This window comes from Coffea arabica, chromosome 2e, assembly GCF_036785885.1.
Source record: "Coffea arabica cultivar ET-39 chromosome 2e, Coffea Arabica ET-39 HiFi, whole genome shotgun sequence".
Classification (NCBI taxonomy): domain Eukaryota; kingdom Viridiplantae; phylum Streptophyta; class Magnoliopsida; order Gentianales; family Rubiaceae; genus Coffea; species Coffea arabica.
The window spans coordinates 3703036-3723828 of record NC_092313.1 but is presented as its reverse complement, the minus strand read 5'-3'; the positions used below and the strand labels follow the sequence as shown (position 1 = coordinate 3723828).

Genomic DNA, 20793 nt, shown 5'->3' with positions numbered 1-20793 from the left:
AATGGAGACAATCAGCATTGCCGTCGCTACCAATTACCAAAGCTTTTGGAACTAGGCTACCTACATTGTCCCTTTATTTTAAAATTTTTTTCCGTAGCAGGAGTGAGATGACATTTAAGAAGCAAGAAGGAGAAGCGAGTAGGAAAATTCGTATCCGGAACCTCTAATTTTTAAGTAACTCAATTTAGCTATCAGATCAAAACCTCCTTGATCAATCTACACTGCACCCTTAACACAATGCAAAGTTGAAAATCTCGATATATGAAACTTCTTGTCCTCGTGAGCATAACTCATCGTTCTTTGGTCGTACATATATAATAAACAAATCAAATGTTTGTCGCATCTCATTCCTATACTTCAATGTCTCATCAAACTTGCATAAGAAGTCCAGTCAAAATGTAGCATAAACAAGTTCTCGTAATACTTTAGAAGCTACCATGAAATGAGATGAAGGGCTGCCAGGAAATGAGACAAACCTGCTATGACAACTGTAACTGTTAGAGAACTTTGTATCGAGGTACTAAAACTACAACATCATTCCCAACCCCCCCACTTCGTGCGCAGCTGACATAGAATAGGGGCCAAGTGCGGTAACAATTGGCTTACAAGAGCAATGATTTCATAAATTATGAGTAGAAGCTTCACAAAACGGGGGAACAAAATTAGAACCCTTGAGGAAGCTATGCTACAAAATTTTACAAGAAGGTATTAATACATTGTAAGTTTGTAACTCATTACAAGTAATCAGGGCCAGTAGCAAATAAACTAACAAGGCCTCGATATACTTGAGCAGAAAGTTGATGCCCTTGTAAAATCTCACCGTCTACATTCCATACGCTCTCCTTCCCGAAAGAAGTGAACATGAAAGCAGTGGTCTGCATATCAGACGTGAAAAGGTCAGCACTGGAGTATGGTTTCTGTACCAGGAAAACATGAATACACAAGTTGAAGAAAAACCGTACTTTATGGTGCTCAACAAACCGAAAATTTAGGGGATTACCACCCTTCATTGCAAGCTGGGTCAGGTGACTGCAAATATCCCAAGTAAATGCGAGGATTAGTTTGGTCTATTCTCTGTTATAACGTATAAGTATGCCCATTTTCTGAATTCGACTTGCAATAAAGAGGAGGGTGCAGATGGTTACCGCAAGTAAAGTGCACGTGGGCAATCTTTGACCAATATAAGATGCAGGAAACCATCTGAAAGGTGTGCATCAGCAACCAGACCATCAGGTGCTCTTTCATTTCGGCAGGAAATCACAGCAGCACCTACACTCAGAAAACGCCCTTTGGACTTTTTCCATTTTGATTCTCCTTTGTACGGTCCTATGCTGGCAGATTTTGCTGATGATTGTATTGGCTTTTCATTACAAACGCTGCAATTCGCACGACAAGTCCCTTTTGTAGATGGATCAGATAGGCCCATCAGTGCTTTCATCTTACGAGACCAAGGACCTCTTTCAGGACGAACACTGGCTTTTTCTGATTCCACTTGTACATATGCCACTTCTGCCTCATAGGACCTGAAAGGGTAGCATTAAGAGAAAATTTTGTCAAATTGATTTTTTTGATGTATTGTATTAGTTTATGCTTCATCAGCACAACGTAAAATCTCTTAATAGATGAAAGGGCTTACATTTGGAAATTCTGGATGAAAGGGCTAGATGAGGATAACATAATGCCATTCAAGGCCTCAATATTTGGTTGACAGAGATTCAGAAAGAGGGCATATAAAATATGTTTTTGTGTGTGTGTCAGAGAGAGAGCCCAATATCTTGTCATCAAAATGCCAGATTCAATTCAATAACCAAACATACATAGGCATCTGCTTGGGGAAGGCGGCCTACTAAGACATACCTGTGTTGAAGAAACACCTTTGTACCAGCATAATCGTACCGCTTTGGACCCATCCAACGGTATTTCTCGCTCTCCATAATTACATCGCCATAAAAACCATATCTATACAAAATCAATATAACCAAGAACAAATTAAAGTACATCAAAGGGGTGAATGAATGTGCAAGAAAAGCTTTTAATAGAAAACCTAAAGCAGAAATGGAAGAAAATAAATCCCATCCAACAGAATAAACATGTATGACAAATGAAGCAAGTCCCAATGCTAAATCCCTAGAACGAGGAAGCTGAGAATCAGGTATTTAAGCAAGGTAAAGAAAAATTTACCCAGCAAAATTGGCTGCATAGCGTACATAAGGTTCATCCTTTGATGTAGATGTTGTTTTCCATCTCACCACTTGAGCTACATCAAGGCATAACCTTTTACCAAGGACAATTTGCAATGCAGACATCACAGGATCTCGACCCCCAGTTGTACTGCAAAAAATTAAAGTATTTCTTTTAATTTGACCAACTCAGGCATACCAGGAAAATGATATATAATACAGTCCTCTGATCATGTGTTCTTCAAATTCAATGCCATGTCAGTGTTGGAGAACATTAAATCTTGAATGGTAACCAATTTTAAGAGTGAAATACAGCATAATAAAGCACAGCAGCCATGCATTAAATTTACAGCAAAGATTAATACTCTAGTGAATCACTACTCTGATTTCACAGAAAGGGCCTGTTCTTGTTTGGTTCAGAAAAATTATTTTACCCTGTAGTTAGTGAGAAAAATGATTTTTATAAAAACTGTTTCAACTTGAAAGAGTATTGTTGTCATAAAGATTTTAAAATGCCTGTTCTCAAAAGCATCTTAATCACATCTTCCAAATTAAGCCTCTGCTTTTAGCTTAATTTTTTATCCATCTTTTATATTCTAAGAGAAAAAGTCAAAAGCAAGTGAAAGCACCCAAAGCAAACTTTTAGCTTAAAAAGCTACTATCCGTTGACGAGCAAATGAGAACAAGCCCAAACGTATTGCAGTTGTAAGTATGCTGATTTGATTAAGATGACAAGATCTTTCGATCTTTCTGACACGCTTTAGTCATGGTTAGAGAAGTTAATATCAAAGTATACCTTATCGAAAAGACACCAGAATAGTACAGGAATTTATGTCAAAAATCTTCATAGCTGTAAAAATTGGAGTTGGATAATGTAAAAGGAGGCAAGTTTGTAGTTTCTGTTCCTGATCGGAGGTTGGAGGAGGGCTGATACACTGAATGCTGAAAAGCATCACAGAAATTTGGTGCAGTCTATAAATAAACAGGTTCAGGTTGTGAGTTGATACCTAAAAACAAAAGACCATTTTCTATTTTTCTCTACACATTTTTCCGCTAGCTTCTGAAATTTGTTTCTCCCCCTTATATGCAATATGCAAGTAGTAAATCAGTATTTTCAATAATTAAAAAAAAAGGAAAAACAAATTAAGCCAGGTGTTCACTAACAAAATTAAAAAAAATCGAGGTGCTAACTAATATCCTCAGATAAACCATGGAGGAATGAAAGTCATCATCAAGATTCTCATTCATTTACTTGAAAAACTAATATTGGGATGGTTAATGCAGTTGAAATGAACAATCTTCCATCTACATCTAACATCTAATAGGACTTCAAGATTATGTCAGTCAGAGAAATTCTTAAGTTCATTAACAGATGAATGAGTTTTACACAAATTAATAATCTAACATTGTAACTGTCAAAGCAAGCCATTCAAAATCATTTATGGAACTAAACTTGGGAATACTGAAGTTCACAACTATGCCAAACCCTACATCTGAAGGACCAGAAATCTTAATGACAAAGCTGATGACTTCTCTGAGTTTTCACAATCTATATGAGGAGAGAGTAGCAAAGAGTAGCCATGGAAGTCTTGTACTAAGCATAGGATGATTTCAAGACATCGTCACACATAAATGAAATCAATTTCATGCGATTAACAAAACAAGGTAATAAGAGTGAAGAAGATAACAAAACATTAGTTAATACCAAATCACAGTGGCATCAGTGGATCCTGCTGGAATAATTCCAAATCTGAACCGCTCGTGGGGAAAAGAAAACTTGCTATCATGCTCTGCTTAAAGCACCGCAGACGCAATAGTCAAAAAGCATTACTAGCATAGCCTCCTGTCTGGAAAAAGTAGTATTCAAAATTCACATTTAATCAACTTGCTTAGGAATTTAACTAACCTGTGTGGCATAGATCAGCTTCAGATCCTGCAACTCCAGATATATTTATGATAAGAAACCTTGACAATTATAATTTTAGACATGAAGAAGACTTGTGAGGATTTGCTAATTATCAACATACGGAGATTTGAGACTTGCGTTCTACTATGTCCTATGTTCATCAGAAGAGGAGAATCATCTTCACAAGGATCGGAAGGTTCCTCTAAGTTTCCAACTGCCTCATGAACTGACAATTCGCAACCATTGTCAACATAATTTTCAAAATCCATGGACCGTGAGGGACATGGAACTTCATGCCTAGAAAGAAGAAGTCCGTTGAGGATCTCATTAAATAACCCATCACCACCCTGCAAATGCCCAAACCAGCAAGACAAAGAATCTTATGTTATATCTCGTTATTAGGTAATTCGAAGGCCTAAGGCCTACTTAAGGAATCTATTCTCACTGAACTGAAACTTGACAGCAAAATCCCAAAATCAAATATCCAAATCATGGAATACTTGAACCATCATTTAAAAACTTTAGCAAGAGGTAACTTAAAATCTACAGAATTAAACTAGCTTGATAATTTCAATATCTTTTCCTAAATAAAGGTTATCTCTCGCGGAAGTTCAACAGTGCATGAAAAGGAGAAAGTAAAAGTAAAAGTACTTACAACAGCTAGAACACCATCATATGAATCCAGCTCCCTGTTTGTAATCGAGGCTAGTACATCAAAAGCATGTCCAGCTCTCTCTGTCATAATGACCTGATGATATTTCAAACACAAATAGAAATAATCCAGAATCACAACAGTGGACAACAAAGCTGAGGTAACCGAACAGCTGCTTTCCACATTATTCATTACCTGATTGAATTGAAGATCTGCCAATAAGTGCATATAAAGCTACACTTTATCTTACATACAAATAAAGTCTGTTGATTACATTTACAGTCATGCCCTCATCTTCATATTTCACCTAATTCATGAAACTTTGCATTTCAAAAAATTTGCTCAATGGCAAAGACAAGACGAGGATTTTATGTGATAATTCCAGAGATTACACCTCAGAAGTAATAGCAAGCTAACTAGGCAAGGTGTTTTGCTAGTCACCAACAGTCTGAGTCTACCATCTTTTAAGCACTTCAAGAGCTATTGATATTTGGTCAAGACTATTATAGAGAATCCTTGTGGTTTAGGGAAGCAATTTAAAGATGAAGTAGTCAGTGTGGGCTGTAAAGTGTCTCTCACATAAATGACTTCCAATTAGAATGTTAAAACATTATGTCCATATACATGAGACGTCACACCATTAGTTCATTCAATTTGTTGGCAAAGTAAAGGGATGAATGCACAAAATCTGGAAAAAGAATATGCAACTATGTAACCAACCACTGCTTAACTTCTCCTGATGATTATTATTTCCGAACCTTCACTGAATATCAAAAGCAGCTAAGAGTTCACCTTTGTCTTCACATTAGCTTGAGAGAATATGGGAGCCACAGCATCCCATGTTCTACATCCATTTCCTTTCCCACTTCTTGGATGAACAAAAACCTGGTTAATCACAAATCATTTCTTGGAATAAATATTGCTCATCTCCATCTTCCCTGAAAGAAATCAAATTGAAGAACCAAAAGGTACTACACTTGTTACACATACCAGAAGGTTCTTAGGTCTGTCTGCTTCCATGTCTAGAGAAGCATTGATCCGGTTAACCCACATGCAACATGTCCGGGAATCTGAATGACCAAAAGTATAAATAGATGGAGCCCAGATAGAAGGGTAGGTTTTAGATTTCTGAACCCCATACACTTTAAATCGGTACATCTGCACAAGCAAACAGAGTAACATATCCAACGGTCCATTTGCATAACTGAGACTATATTAGGGCCTATGGCAAAAATTATAACCTCAGTTGGACGACCCGAAAGACACCCTCCAGCAGCATTTGTAAGAGCAGACTCATGTACGATACCATAATCAATGAACTCAACACCGTATACGTCAGAAATTTTAAGTGCAGAATCAGAGTTTGAAAAGAGACCGCAACATGATCTACCCTGTTTACACCAGAAAAGGCAAATTTAAGAACATTCTTCTTAGATGTCTACAAGGCATAGGCTGATGTCTTGTATATGGATGCTCAGAGTTTTTCAAAGACACGACATTCAACAGATAAGCTTTCAGCGATCAGAACAAAGACGTATTTACTAGGGAAACAATGAAAAAAGCATGACACAATAATTCCACCCATGCAACCCAGGTTTACCAACAACAAGCTAATATAAGAGCTTAAAAAAGAGAGTTCTGTTGAGATTTTTGCTGGTAAAGCAATTGTACAATGATTTCAGCCATGTATAAATCAGAGTTACCAGCAATAAACTAAGACAACACACTCAGCTAGCAATATATCACATGTATATGGCATTTTACATTGTTGCAGTATCAGCCATGTGAAAGAAATTGACATTACAGCACAATATAGCTATCTGTTCATTCTTAATCATAAGTGCAAGAATCAATTCTTTAAATCTCACCCATCAAAATACTTGCTCCAAAACGCAAGTAACTCATACCCCATCCCCCTTTGTTGGCCCTGTGTCCTTAAAGTAAATAATAAAAGTCCAGATACGTAATAGTGTAAGTTTCAAAATTGCTTTTATCAGATTACAAGCTACTCTTGTTGCCAACACTGCAGGGTTACCAGCAGTGGAAAAAGCATGCTATAATGAGCTGAAAATGAGAGTCAGTCATTGAACATATCTGCTTTTAGATTATCTTACCGATCATCATACCAAATTCCAAGCATTAATCCGTTTTGGCGCTCTTTTTCCTTGCCTATCAGCTAATTCTCAAATTAAATTAAAACCCACGTTGTGTTCAAAGTTATGTGCAATTTACTTCTTGACACTGTGCTTCCCCGTGCAGAAAAAAGAATATTAAACTCATCAAATAAAGAATTCCAGAAATTCACACACAATCACAGCTGAAACGACAGTCAAAGCACCAAATCATCGACTATTGGTTCACGATATAATCAGGAAAACTAATTTGAACAACCAGTATCAGATCACCAGAAGGAAAAGGGTTTAAAAAAATAAAAGGGGGGGGGGGGGGGGTGGATATGCCCCCTCTACATAATTTTATCGATACTTAACAAACTTGAAAATCTTATCAAAAAAAAAAAAAACTTGAAAATTGTGCCCTTAAGAAATTTACAGTTTGAAAAAGATCGTAGCTTTCAGATAAACCACCAACGCACATTGAGAAAATCTATAAACAAAATTAAATGAAAAAAATAAAAAAACAGGAACAAGGGGCTGTGAAGAAAGCTTACATGATCTAGGGGATCAACAGATTGCCAATATAATTGATCAGAAGAAGGATTGAGGGTCAAAACAACCTCCCCGACGTTATCCAGGAACAAACTTGAGCTGAAGACAGAGATTTCAGCCTTGGAATTTGCACTCTCCTTAGGATTATTATCTCCTACTACTAAACAATTTTTGTTTCTTTCCATGGTAGTGAAATTTGGATTTGCTCTCAGAAAAATGACAATTATTAAATAAAAATGAAAACTGAAACAAACAACGGAAAAATCAGTGATGCAGTACGAGGTTAAGGTGATGACGCAGAAAAAGAAAAGTACAACGTAGTAAGATTGAGAATCCCTTGGTTTTCGGTGGTCAATATTGTCAACCAAGAATTTTAGCGTTCAAAATTTTTTCTAGTATTAAGTGAGTAGAATATTGGATGATGGGAAGAAGAGGAGGGGCATGCAGAAAATAGCACCCCAAATAAAAAGAAAAGTAGGGAAATAAAAGTTAACCAATAATAGCTACGGGGAATGAAGGTGCGAACATTGATGGGATTGAGGTCCACGCTTTCCAGTGGAAAGCTTAAAGTCGCAAAATGCTGTTTTTGCAGCACCACCGTAAATCACGCCTTCTGGAAGTACGATTTTAAGCGTCATTTTCCTTTTGAGTTTGAGGGAGATACCTTCCCCGGAGTGGCGTTATTCTGTGCCGCCGTGCATGTTCAGAAAGCGTTTCCTCCCTATTATGATAAAAATTGCTAGCTTACACGACATTAAATGACGAGAGGTTGCACTTTTGGGGTAAAAAATTGACAAAAAGCTGAAGAATAAATAAATAGATTTCCTCCATATTAGTTACCGTGGTCAAGAAGCAATCCCTCACTCCCTTCTTCCACCAGCTTGTGTTACATCATGTAATCAAGACTTTTCAAGTGGAAGGATAAAACACTCGCTAACAAAATGCAATTGATGCTGCAAATTCACAGTGGGAAAGAAAACTAAAAATTAAGGAGAGCCCCTTCAATCATTCATTCATCTCCCTTCATTAATTGGGCTGAAGACGAATTCCAATAATGTTTCTCATTTGACATTAATGATTCAAGCAACCGGATAAACTAGTATGAATCAGGGGGGGATTATCCTTCCTTTTGCATCCGGATCTATTCTTCAAACAACTAAGAAACACTTGTATCCCTGCAAGGGGCAAGCTCAATGACGAGCATCAGTGCCAGCCATTAAAATCTCAGGGAAGAACGGTAAACACCTCCACATCGTCCATTCCTGGGTTTCTTACGGAATATTGAAAAGTCCAACCATGGCATGCACCTGCATGGGCACCATCCTTGTTCACTGCAAAAACAGCTCCAGTAAAGTCAGGATACTTGTTTGCGATTCGTGATATTGCATCTTTGGCAGCAAGCTCTGGTTGCATTCCTCGCCTCATACTCTCTACAACTTGATAACTGAAATCCACAAAAACCACAGGTGATATATCTAAGAATCTTAAACAGAGTAACTATTAACAGAGAAGCGCAGTGAATTCTTTATCATTATCCAGATTTTGGGATGCATTAGCGGTTAGCTATCAAATTACAAGGACCAGCAACAAGTTAGAAATTTTTTTTTGTTTGTTGTGGGGGGGGGGGGGGGGGGGGGGGTTGGTGGTGGTAGAAGGGGAGCAATTGCTTCACCAGCAAAAAAGTTGCTCAGGCATGAAAGGAAGCTATAGTGATGTAACCATCTAACATGTAACAGGTTCATTTAAAACATCTTAAGCATCTGTGTCTATTACATTGAGCTTTCATCCTATCTGATATGAGAATCACCATAAGCTTTCTATACCACCGATCATTTCACCTTGCCAAAGTTTTTTCCATGCATTCAGCCCAGAATATATACCACAATAAAATCCTAGTCATCATGGAGAAAGCTGATCTCAGAAAGCTATATTCAAGTAAATTTATTCCAGAAAGCTACCATGGAAGAAATCGCATCATAATATCACCATCCCCAGTTGCACCGCATGCTCCAACTTCAGCATCAGCGTATGCCGAAGATCCAGCAATGGGTCCGTCGCCAACCCTAGCTCAAGCAAACCGAATAGCACAGAAAATTAGTGCGGAAGGTTTGCCTGGGAAAAAGCATATTATCAACAGGTAGATCAAACGTGTCATCCAAGGTAAGTTAACCTTTTAAGAAAAGTATGCAGTCTAAAGAGTAATTACAAGTGATTATAGGCTTATAGCTCTAAACACTTTTGAACATAAAAACTTAAAAAAGGTTCCATCATCTATCTTGCGAACATTAAATGCATTAAGCAGGTTGGCATATAAATCCAAGGTCATTACTCTATACAAAGAAATAATGTCACCCTAGAAACAAGTAAACCATTGGTTAAGTGGCTACAGGATTTTAGCCTAGTTAATACTGATCGGTTTGACAGAAAGATTGCTGCCAATCAATCTACAATCTCAATCAAACAGGACTTGTTGGTAATTCATTCTCAGGGAAAAAAAAAAGAACAGAAAGAAAAAGAGAAGGAAAAGTTAGCTTTATACAACTAACTGACTAAATACAACCATTTCTTTTTTTTTTTCGGTCCTCCCCCACCCCCTACTTTCTGATAAGAAAATCAAACGTAGGTTTGTAATACGTTTTGCTCTCTGACACATCAACTAAAAGTTTTAGAAGGAAATAAGATCAATTTTGTTATAATCTGTTACAGCATATAAGCTAAGTGAATCACCTGCCAGGAATCTTAAATGTGGCCCCATTAGTTGATGTACCAGCAGCAATGTGTCCCATCTGAATAATAACATCCACTATAATCTATTTTCTGGTAAGATTCTTGATCAGAATGGGGAGGTACAGTAACCAAGAACTTACAGTATCAATGACAGCCATAGCTATTGTATCATGGTTGCGACGATCTATGAACGGTCTGGACTCGTTTAGACCGTCCAAGTTGGCCATTGAGCATGTTATCTTACCCAAGGCCAAGGCATGCTCTGGATGGTAAGGACCACAGCTGTCAGCAGGAGAAACATTTTTTCTAAAATTTGGCTGGCAGTTACTCTCTTTCCATTTAGCCCACTTTTCTAAGGACTCTGTAGAGCTTAGGTTTGTTGGCCCTGGAAGACCCATTGAAATGGCAAATATTGAGGCTTGCTCTCCGACAAGCATGGTGTGCTGAGTGTATTGCATCACCAATTGTGCAGCTTTGATGCCATCCCGTACATACCTCATGGCTGCAACAGCTCCAACCTCCATTGTCACCTAGGCATGTCTTAGTAAAATCCAAAGTAATGGTCATTTTTTCTTAATGACAAAAAGCATATTAGCAATGTCAAAACAGTCCTATAAATTGTTTGACAAAACCAGAGCATACTGGTAATGTCAAACTAATTTTGCAATTTTTTAGCAATATGGAAACAGTTGAAGTGGTTATTACCCCGTTCATGAGCATTGCATCTATTGTAGTTTCCCCATTCTCATCTGGGCTTCCACCAGGTCCAACTGTCCACGTGAATAACCATCACAAGGGGAAAAAAATCCATACAAATTTTGGCTAGCATCCTAAAAATGTTTCTTGCTATTTGTGATCGACAGAAATTATTTTTATATTAACAAAACCTTCTAAATGTCTGATCAAAATTAAACATTTGAACAAGCCAAAGAGATAAAATTAAAGGAACTTTATTCAGTCTCCCTATTCTGGTGAGCTACATGCTCATATTAAAGAAAGAAAGAGAAAATTATGTCAGAAGCATCTGGAGAAGATCATGAGCAATCATGCAATTACAAATTACAGATGCAGGTAAAGTCCAGAAGCTTTCTAGAATTTCCAATCAATCAGCTGAAAATGGGGACTATAAGATGCAACCATATATGGCACTGTAGAAGATGAGATGATAGGAGCAAATTGCAAAGTTTGCAGAACATAACCCTATGGACCAGCCAAATTCAAAAATTGGTGTTTTCCCTAGTATAACAAACGAATAATGAATCTCTAAGTTCCAGAGTTCCAACCTGTACCATCACATCTTAGCTCCTCGCAAGCAGAACAACCTTCCACCACAGTATCAACTGCAGAAGCGCCATTGTGGACAGCCCTCCAGGCAGCTCTAACAGCTTCTTTGAAGGGCCAGGTGCTGACCACTAATGGATACTTCCAGGAGGTCTTAGCAGCAGCCCCGTTTCCCAATGCCTGTTTTCATGAAATAGTAGTACTAGGTGACGTCAGTGAAAATCCAAAATGCTACACTAAGAAGGACACGAATTGCTACACTAAAAGCATGGCACCTTAACGACAATCTGTTAAATTTGTGTTCCCAGCTAAGTCGCTACGACTGTACTACAAGATAAGTACTCGGAATTCAACAAATCAAGGAGACGAAAATTTGCAGAGATAGTCTGACCCAGAAAATATCGAAACGGAAAGACTCGGATGATGATCATAACTAGGACACGAATTGTTTGCCCCTGTTCCCATAAATTATGAACTTAAATATAAATAAATAAAATAGAATAAAATAAGCGCGATAATCCATGAAAAAAGAATAAAAAGATGGATAAAAAAGTGCACAGAATTATGGATGACTTCTTACTTACCGAAGAGAAGAGTATAGTAGCAGCAATGAGAAGGCTTAGGAAGAGGGTCGACATCGGACAAACTATCGACGGAGTTCCTGTTCGTCTGATTTCGAACTCCGCTTGGTACTAATTTTATGGACTGATCGAGGAATTTGTTTTGTGAAATAAAATACTTAGCCTAAATCCCAAAATGCCCCCTGTAATGTTACCTTAGCAGCAAGTTACCTCTCATATTCACAAAACATACAAATTGCCCCCTCTAAATTGTGAAAAGATAGTCATATCCTTACATACGTATTTCTTTGGTACTACAAAATAAATTTGTGTACCAAAATTTAACTTTTTGGCCCTAGAATATGTTCTTTTTTTTTTTAAATTTATGGAGAGCTGTTAGAGTGAAAAGGATAGAGTCTCATGAATGATTAAGTTAGATGTAAAAAATGTCTTAAAGTTTTTTTTTTGGAAAATAGCTTATAATTATAATCTAAACAAAATTTGCACTTGCTTCCTCGTACTCAAAATTCAAGATAAATCATGCAAAATTCGATTGATAGAAATAAACCTCAAAATTTTAACTAGGAATTTTCTTTTAGTTTTTTATTCTATTTTTTGTTTCCTTTTATTCTCCTAAAAAATGCTTTTTGGCATCTAACTTTATCATTCATGAAGTTTTACCCTTACTAATTTAACAAGTTTTCGTAAAATAAAAAAATAACATAACTTTGGATCCAAAAAGTTTAATTTAGTACACACTTAATTTTTTAGTGCCAAAAGGTTAAAACTATCTATCAGATAAAATAAGTATATATGAATATGACCATCTTTTCATAATTTAGAAAGGGTAATTCGTGTGTTTTGTGACTATGACGGCAATTTGCTATTGAAGTAACATCACAAGGGGCATTTTGAGATTAAGCCAACAAAATAAGTACTAAAGTTAAATTCTTGCATCTTTATTTGCCTCCTTAGTGCCTGTAAATTTTGCCCCATTTTTGTTTGGCTTTAACATCCGTTTTTGGCGTCGCAAGTCCGAACTATAATGTTACACGGCGTCTCTACCAGCAGCAAATTAAGTCACATTAGGTTTGGGCAAACGTCATTTATCATCCAAACACAGAAACCGACGATCGGGACTCGTATAGCCAAGCATGCAAATACAGTATACAGCGATCAAAGAAACTCCATTGAAGAGATGCAAATTAGCATTAAAACATGGATTCGTATAATGGACGCTAAGATATACCTCAAGTGTTAAATTTTTGGAAATGTGAGATTAATTAGGAAAAATAAATAAATTAAAGATAAGAGTAATAATGGTTAGTATATATATATATATATATATATATATATATATATATATATATATGGAGAGAGAGAGAGACACATGATAGGTAAAATTTAAGTGTGTTAATGAATATCCAATGGACGCCTTAAAACATATGAACATGGGGTTTGGATTCGAAAATGGAGCTGCACAGGCACAAAAGTGAAAATCACTCGAATGATGCCACAGACCATTGGATTAGCTAATCATGATCAATACCATATTTGACAATCATGGTGAAGCATTCTGTAATGCAATCATGCAAAATTTCCATAAATATAATCATAAAAGCAACATGCTATACAATCTTCAAGAAAATTGAACCTAGCAGGTTAAAATCTAATTGAACAAATGCATTCACAACCGACAATCTTCCCAGTCACCAGACAGTTTCATTTGCATCTGTGAAAATTGCATTGTGTTGCTCAATTAAGCATTGGATAACCTCGATAGCTCCATAATCTACTGGCAACCCGTCATCCAAGGGAATGGGAGATGATGCATCTGCATCTTCGCCTTCTTCTGCATGGTTAAGAACAAACAGAATAGTATAATAATCACCAGTAAATATCGATTTCAAGTTCTATAATACTTCAAGTTTATAACGAAAGTATGAAACTTGAAATCAGACAAGGATAATACTTGCCAAGGAAGACAGATAAAGAACCAAATTACCTGCCAGCATGTCCCATGTACTATCATAATCTTGGGCAGGAATCCTGTCAGTTTTAGAGTGAGATTTCAATGAGTGATTCCAGAACTGTTTATAATGCTCTGGTCTCTGCCCTTGCTGCCACATAAGGATAGGGGCCATTTCCATGGCAATGCTTCGAGCATCCATCTACCAGAAATGAATATATATGGAGCTGTGAGCATGGTTACCTAGTGCTAATTCACCAGCAATATTATATGCAAGAATTCAAATTCTGCAGATAACTAAAGACAAATAAAATCCAAAAGAATTCAAACCAATAAATTACATGATACTTCTATATATATGGATATCACATTTACTGGTAAAGCAAAACATATTATTCAAATTAGACTCATGCTGTTTCTTTTTCAAAAACTCACCAACATTAACCAATCAAAGAAGCTAAAGATCTTAAAGATGTCTGCATTTGGAAGATATCATTCATCAAAAATCATAAGGTATTCCGTCCAACTATAAAATATTGGAACATTAAAACTTTCTTGTGGCCATTCTTGCAAACTTTCAGCAAAAATAACTCAATTTGCTATAGTAGATACTGCAAGAGATTTGACTACACCATCGAAGGTACAATAAGATACATTAATAGAAATGTGTGCATGCACAGACGAAAGCCTGCACATTATATGCACACTGTCTAGACAAGCACTAGCACACACACGAGCACACGTGCATACATACATGAGAGAGAGATAGAGAGAGAGATCAGATTGCCTTGTTAAGTAGAGACTTCTGGCTAACACGGAGAAGTACTGCAGTAATCAATTCGAGTGTCATGTAATTAACCGTTGGAAGCCTCTTCAGTATATTTCTCATGGTATGGATGCTGGAGCGAGCACTTCTGATTTCGTTATACAGCTCAAAGGTGGTCAAAGGCTCAGGCAGGCTTGCAAGGTAACACTTCATGAGAGATGCAACATCAAGAGCATTCACACCTTCTGGCAGTGAAGCATTCAGATCTACAGCACAGAGATAAGAAAGCATGGATATAAGAAGGTTGATTGATGAAGAACCACAAAAGGTTGACACAAGCTTGAACACTCCAATACCTTGATTGTATAATGAAACTAAGTGCTGAATAACCTTTCTGTCTCCTTCAGACTTGAACAGCTCTTGTGAGCTCATCCCTTGACCAAATGAAAGTTCATATTATTTTAGGAACTAAAAGATTAAAATTACGGTAACAACAGCATATAAATGTTTTCCACATATAGGCTATTTACCTGATAATACAAGATAATCGGCACATTTGACCAAGATATAAGGAATGGGCCTTGTAGAATGTTGCCGATGAACAGTTACTTCAATTGGAACTCCAAACACTGTTGGTTATAAATAGATAAGGACCATTAGAATTTTAGCTAGAACACACCAGAACATTTTGCAACTGGACGATGTGCATTACAACTATTGACCAGGTAGAAGTTCAAAGTTTATATTACATCAAGCATTTCTGATTTGGCAAGTTAGAAGTAAGCACTAATTAGCATCCCCAAGAATAGGTTTCGTATTAATTCTGATTTGGCAAGTTAGAAGTAAGCATTAATTAGCATCCCCAAGTATAGGTTTCGTATTAATTCTGTAAAACTCATAGCTGAGCATAAAAGCAGGAAAAAGCTAATGATATGACCAGAAAGGTTCACAAGCCAACTATAAAAGCTCGAGAATTAAACCCTGAGCAACAATAGCACAATCTCACCATATTTACCTCTTGCATGATTACCTCATCAGGCCAAGAAGAGGACTCATTATGCATTCATTTAACACAATTTTTTTTAAGCCAAAGAACGGAACTCACTAAATAAGTAATTAATGGTCAAAATGCTAGAAGCTTACCATCAGTACTTGCAACACCCTGCAAAATGAATAAGAAAAAAATTAATATTTATGAAAATTTGTGTTAAAAGGTAGGCAAATAGAACTCACACAGGACCAGAAAATAATCCTGACAAGCATCAAAAGTACCTTCTGCCAACGTTCAAGGTCAGTAAGTAAAGTCTTGCTCTTTTGTGCAGTCTTCTTTGCCACCTGAACCACGGTTGTTCTTGCCAATAAGTCAACTATTGCAGCAATCAGAACTGCTTATTACTACAGGGACTACATGATATTCTACACTTTTCAGTTTCACATATTCATGCATCTCTAAAATAGTATGCATATCCACCAAAAGAAGGTTTTCCTAATCCTTATTCCCATTCAGGTCATAAAGATGGTCACAGAAGCAACATGTTTTCAAGAAAAAGCGTTTTACAGAAGGATGAATAATTTATATGTGCATTATACCATGCAATACGTCTTGCCTGCAGTTCTGTCAAGAATGTCAATACAATGTCACACAAATGAACTTGATCATTATGGCTGATGATTTCACATGGATTTGCAGACTGTTAACATCTGTGCCAATAGAAGTTCACATTTGATCTTTCATTTTCCTGTTCTATTTCATTTTTTTTGCAACATAGTGAAAGGGTAAGAAATTTGCTCAGGAAGTAGAAAGATTTGAGGAATGTTAAACAAAATGCTACTAGACCATAAATGATGTCTCCAAGTTGCACAAGGATGATTGCACTAATAACACCATATATCAACCCCAACTAAGACTGAGATTAACTCTCCTAACAGGAAAACATCAAAGTTTTTGCTTAATCAGTTTCACTAGCATATTTATAGCTTCGTTGTTCAAATTAGTAATGGAAGTTTAAAATGCCACATATGATGAATAATCCAAGATCTTTCTCTTTTGACACACAGACAAATTTTCCAAGGGACACCGTTTAATTAAGTTGCGCAACACTAGTGTAGGAGCTTCCATTAATGCTGTAGGTCACATATTCCATTATATAACAATCATGTAGGGATCTCTATTAATATTAAGTGACCATCAGATTCAAATCAGCAACATGAACAAACAGATATTATAATGTTATCATCCCAATCAAGAACCTGCAATAATCAGCAAAAGCGAATTCAAAAAAAGTACCTTGCTTTACTGGATTTTTAGCAGTTTCATTGCATGTCATATGGGAATATGTATATCTCTGCATATGTATTGGGCTAACATACTTTTGGTGTATCTAGTACATGTCTGTACTTGTTATTAATTAATAACTACATATGCTTACTGATTTCTGGGGACTGAATTGTTTGGAAAGCATTACCTCTTCAGCCTTAGTCTTTCCAACCGTAACCTTATCTTTTGTTTCTGAGAATCCCTTCCTCAAGAACATGCTGGTGGTTGCAGCTGCAGTGATAAGACGCTCTTGCATGGCATGTCTCGTTGATGGCTGCTGAAGAAGCGACCACCGACTTTTAACCATTGATCCAACTTTTCCCACCGCATCAGCAACATTACCTTTAGCATCCTTGGCAACCTCCTCTACAAAAGTCCCTGCAGTATGGCCGGCTTCTTTAAGCTTCACACCTGCATTAAAGATTTGATCAGTCCACAATACCAAAGAAAACGAAAAAGAACTAAATTAATGCACCAGTGTGTGTGTGTGTATATATATATATCACATAAGGGTTTGAAAAGAAGATCACTTGAGGATTGAAGGAAATCACTAGCTTTCTCTTGCCACTGAGGCGAGGCGGCAGACGGCATTAGGTTGCCACCAGATAACAAGTTAATCCCTGTTCGAAAAACGGATGAAATAAGCATGTTACACAAAAGAACAGGTAAATAGAACTGATATCAAATTTAGTAGACATATACAGTGACTACAGTCTCACACCAAATAGAGTAGTAATCCAACTAAATTTGAAGCTACCAGCAAGAAGTCATCGTAAAAAAATTCTTAAAACAGAATTTGATGCTTTATTAGGCACTGATCAAGAATATCAAATTCAAGACGAAAATTCCTTCTCTTTTGGTTTCGTTGATCTTCCTGGGAATCAAGAAAGTGAAAGTAAAAGAAAACATAAGAAAGAAACAAAAGTTGTTTTAAAAATCAAGAATTTCCCGCTGATGATCAATCACATCTAAGAGGAATTTATCAAGGCGATAGCGATTAAAGAACATGCCATTTTCAACTCGATAGATTTACTCATTTCTTGACACCAAAAAAAAAATGGTCGAAATCCAACTGCACCTGCAAAATAGCTTAAACTATAGTGTATGCAACGAAGTTCTTCTTGGCGAAAATAAAAATCAAGCATCAAAAACTGAAAATCCTGATTTTAAGGAAATTAAGGGATAGGGTTTTGGTTTTTACCTAGTTCTTGTGAGGCGTTGAAGGAAGAAATTAAAGAGCAGAAGAAATTGGGGAAGGAAGAAATTAAAGAAAAAAAGGAATGGGTAATTAAAGAGCGGAAGAAAGAAAGGGATAGTCATTTAATTTTACAAAGACTTGGGTCTGATTATGAGAATCTTAGTACTGGTCAATCCCACTGGGAAGCTCCAATGAGATGCCCACACGTGGATTTTTCCTCCTGAAAATTAGAAAAATAGTCGAGGAGTTGAGCCGCAGTTCTGGACGCTTACGAGCTTCAACGGATATCAGATGATAACCGTTATGCGCCTTTGCCGCTGTTTAAATACAAAGCATATCCAGTTTCAACATCCAGCTAATGCTTGACGCAGCCTCTTTTTTTTTTTTTTTTTTTTTTTAAATTTCTTTTTGTTCTTCTTCTCCTTAGCCTTGTCAAGTTTTAAATTGTCACAGGTGAAATTTGTCCCGACCACTTCGAAAACTAGATATACACACATTGTAATAAAACCATGAGGATTGATCCTAATTTTTCATCTGACCCACCATAAGGGAATTTCCATATTAGTATCAAATTTTGCCGTTCATATTTAGAATAAAGTACTTAATCAATTCAGCATTTTTAAACCTAATAAAATTCAGATCTTTAACATGAAGACGCATTTGATAATAAAAATAGAATATTTGAATCTGAATTAATTAAGTGGTACTGAATTATTTGGGTTTTCACTTGCTTTGATAAGATCAACAAGTTCTGCTTTGACATCAGTCGTGCCTCGAATCCGTTGCAGCATCTTCATGGCCTTTTCATGATCATTTCCGTGCTGAATGAGACTATTGGGTGTTTCTGGAAGGAAAAGTGCCCCCACTGTTAAAATTGTTGCTGGTGCAGCAGCCATTGCTAGGGAGATGCGCCATCCCCAACCATCTTTAATCTTCTCCGTGCCATAATTGATAAGGTTAGCTACTAAAACACCAATACCAACACAAAATTGGAAGCCAATGTTAAAAGCTCCTCTAGATTTGGGTGGTGCCATTTCTGAGAGGTATAAAGGGACCGACTGCACAGGAAGAGAAACTCATAAATTAGGTGATTTTGAGTGTTGAACTCTGGTTTCAGTTCAATGCAAAAACAATCCACTAAGCTACAAATTTCATTTCCGTTCCACCCTTTATCAAGATTACACCCATGAGAAGAAATTAGAGATTCATTGTAATACATTAATTTGTGGAAAGGAGAAATTTACTCTTACCTGATTGGCAAAACCAACTCCCACCCCAAGCAAAACACGGCCAAATATTAGCATGTAGATGTTATAAGCTGCGCCTCCAAGTGCAGCACCAGTTAGAAATGCGGCCCCACCAATCAGGATTGATGGCTTACGGCCGAAAGTTCTAGTGACTGGTGAAGCAAAGAAAGAAGCAACAAGCCCTGCAACGTAGAGTGAAGAGGTGAAGGAGGTGAGAAGTTGGCTGTCAAATTTGCAGTAGTTGCTTATCTTGGAGTCTTGTTTCATTTTAGTGTACACTTCTGGGAAGAATTTCCTCAAAAATGGTTCCATCGATGTAACTCCACCTACATAGTCCGCATAGATCAGTAAAGTTCTTCAAGTGTTCTTGTCACTAGATTTGGTGGTGATGTTTATTTAACTTATATAAAACTCAGACATAAATAACTAGGACTAAAATCTATACTACGTGCAACATCAATCGGTTCTTGATAAGTAATTTTATCTTAAGAGGAGTGAGGAAAGAACCTGATATTCCTATATCATAGCCAAAGATAATTCCACCAGTCGCCGCAACCATGGAGGAAAGCACCACAAACCATGTAATCCTCCCATTATACGGCTGACTTTTACCTGTAACCACCAGCCCTCCCGCCATGGCTTTCCTGCAAACTTTCACAGTAGAAGAGTGAAGACTGAAGAGCACGGCGACTTACGACAGCTGACTAGTTAGTGGAGGTATGCCGAGTTTTCCATGCGGATGGAAGTTGGAACGCCTCCGTTTCCCGAAGTTGCCGAAAAGCCTACTTAAGAGAAAGCTCCCGGGCAGGGAATGTTCACAGGAAGAAGTCTGTACCTTTTTTCGTAGTCCCCAGGGAAGATGGCTTTAGCTGGACGGGAAGACATAGCAGCGTGCGGGGTTTTATGAAAGAGGTAGAGGGAAAGAGCTGGCTTACTCGGTCGACCCTCTCGTTCGCAACTTGACTGGAATTTGGAGCAGTCCAACTTGACTGCTGGATGTCACCATCCATCGGTCTGGGGATGTACACGTATGGTGTAGAGGTCTCACACTTCTTTGGACTCTTGGAAGCATATGGGATTGACTGTCAGACTGCCAAACAACCTATTGCTATCACAGAGTTAAGAAGTGATTCCCCTCATCATAATCACATCTCGCCGTATTCATCCATTCATCGTCACAGTGGCTTCTTGCCATGATCATCCTTTGAGAAGGAACTCTGATGGAGGTGGTAGACTTAACTGTAACCCGTCATCGATTCATAAACTAAATACTCTTCAGGGGGACCAATTTATCTTGACATTAGCTCCTTCATACGATTGGCAT

The 20793-nt window shown here is 37.3% G+C and overlaps 4 protein-coding genes across 8 annotated transcripts; all 4 read right to left on the bottom strand.

Annotated features, from left to right (window-relative positions):
- Positions 1 to 597: 597 nt before the first annotated feature.
- On the bottom strand, positions 598 to 7848 carry LOC140036509 (ceramide kinase-like). Its single transcript, XM_072078192.1, has 13 exons — positions 7407 to 7848; positions 5980 to 6129; positions 5729 to 5896; positions 5531 to 5623; positions 4742 to 4834; positions 4208 to 4433; positions 4087 to 4113; positions 3886 to 3970; positions 2182 to 2331; positions 1858 to 1959; positions 1146 to 1523; positions 963 to 1029; positions 598 to 875 (listed from the first exon to the last, which is right to left on the bottom strand). The coding sequence occupies exons 1-13, from the start codon at positions 7587 to 7589 to the stop codon at positions 735 to 737; spliced, it is 1863 nt and encodes a 620-aa protein (XP_071934293.1). The 5' UTR covers positions 7590 to 7848; the 3' UTR covers positions 598 to 734.
- A 536-nt stretch (positions 7849 to 8384) lies between these two features.
- On the bottom strand, positions 8385 to 12150 carry LOC113725194 (probable isoaspartyl peptidase/L-asparaginase 3). Of its 3 annotated transcripts, none has more exons than XM_072078193.1 (8): positions 11997 to 12113; positions 11688 to 11867; positions 11415 to 11592; positions 10837 to 10901; positions 10272 to 10671; positions 10132 to 10190; positions 9363 to 9467; positions 8385 to 8848 (listed from the first exon to the last, which is right to left on the bottom strand). In XM_072078193.1, exons 5-8 carry the CDS (start codon positions 10653 to 10655, stop codon positions 8629 to 8631), a joined length of 768 nt encoding a protein of 255 aa, XP_071934294.1. In that variant the 5' UTR covers positions 10656 to 10671; positions 10837 to 10901; positions 11415 to 11592; positions 11688 to 11867; positions 11997 to 12113; the 3' UTR covers positions 8385 to 8628. The 3 variants fall into 3 exon arrangements, with proteins under 3 accessions (XP_071934294.1, XP_027104009.1, XP_027104008.1); XM_027248208.2 differs by having other exon boundaries at positions 10272 to 10661; XM_027248207.2 differs by lacking the exon at positions 11688 to 11867 and having other exon boundaries at positions 10272 to 10661; positions 11997 to 12150.
- A 1311-nt stretch (positions 12151 to 13461) lies between these two features.
- On the bottom strand, positions 13462 to 19092 carry LOC113725190 (uncharacterized Rho GTPase-activating protein At5g61530). Of its 3 annotated transcripts, none has more exons than XM_027248204.2 (10): positions 18954 to 19092; positions 17555 to 17644; positions 17173 to 17435; positions 15980 to 16042; positions 15851 to 15869; positions 15238 to 15336; positions 15064 to 15141; positions 14729 to 14973; positions 13978 to 14143; positions 13462 to 13824 (listed from the first exon to the last, which is right to left on the bottom strand). In XM_027248204.2, exons 2-10 carry the CDS (start codon positions 17613 to 17615, stop codon positions 13682 to 13684), a joined length of 1137 nt encoding a protein of 378 aa, XP_027104005.1. In that variant the 5' UTR covers positions 17616 to 17644; positions 18954 to 19092; the 3' UTR covers positions 13462 to 13681. The 3 variants fall into 3 exon arrangements, with proteins under 3 accessions (XP_027104005.1, XP_027104004.1, XP_027104003.1); XM_027248203.2 differs by lacking the exon at positions 18954 to 19092 and adding an exon at positions 18226 to 18930; XM_027248202.2 differs by lacking the exon at positions 18954 to 19092 and adding an exon at positions 18103 to 18184.
- On the bottom strand, positions 18382 to 20354 carry LOC140037392 (hexose carrier protein HEX6-like). Its single transcript, XM_072081524.1, has 5 exons — positions 20305 to 20354; positions 19977 to 20113; positions 19473 to 19795; positions 18950 to 19280; positions 18382 to 18539 (listed from the first exon to the last, which is right to left on the bottom strand). The coding sequence occupies exons 1-5, from the start codon at positions 20352 to 20354 to the stop codon at positions 18382 to 18384; spliced, it is 999 nt and encodes a 332-aa protein (XP_071937625.1).
- Between the last annotated feature and the right edge of the window lie 439 nt (positions 20355 to 20793).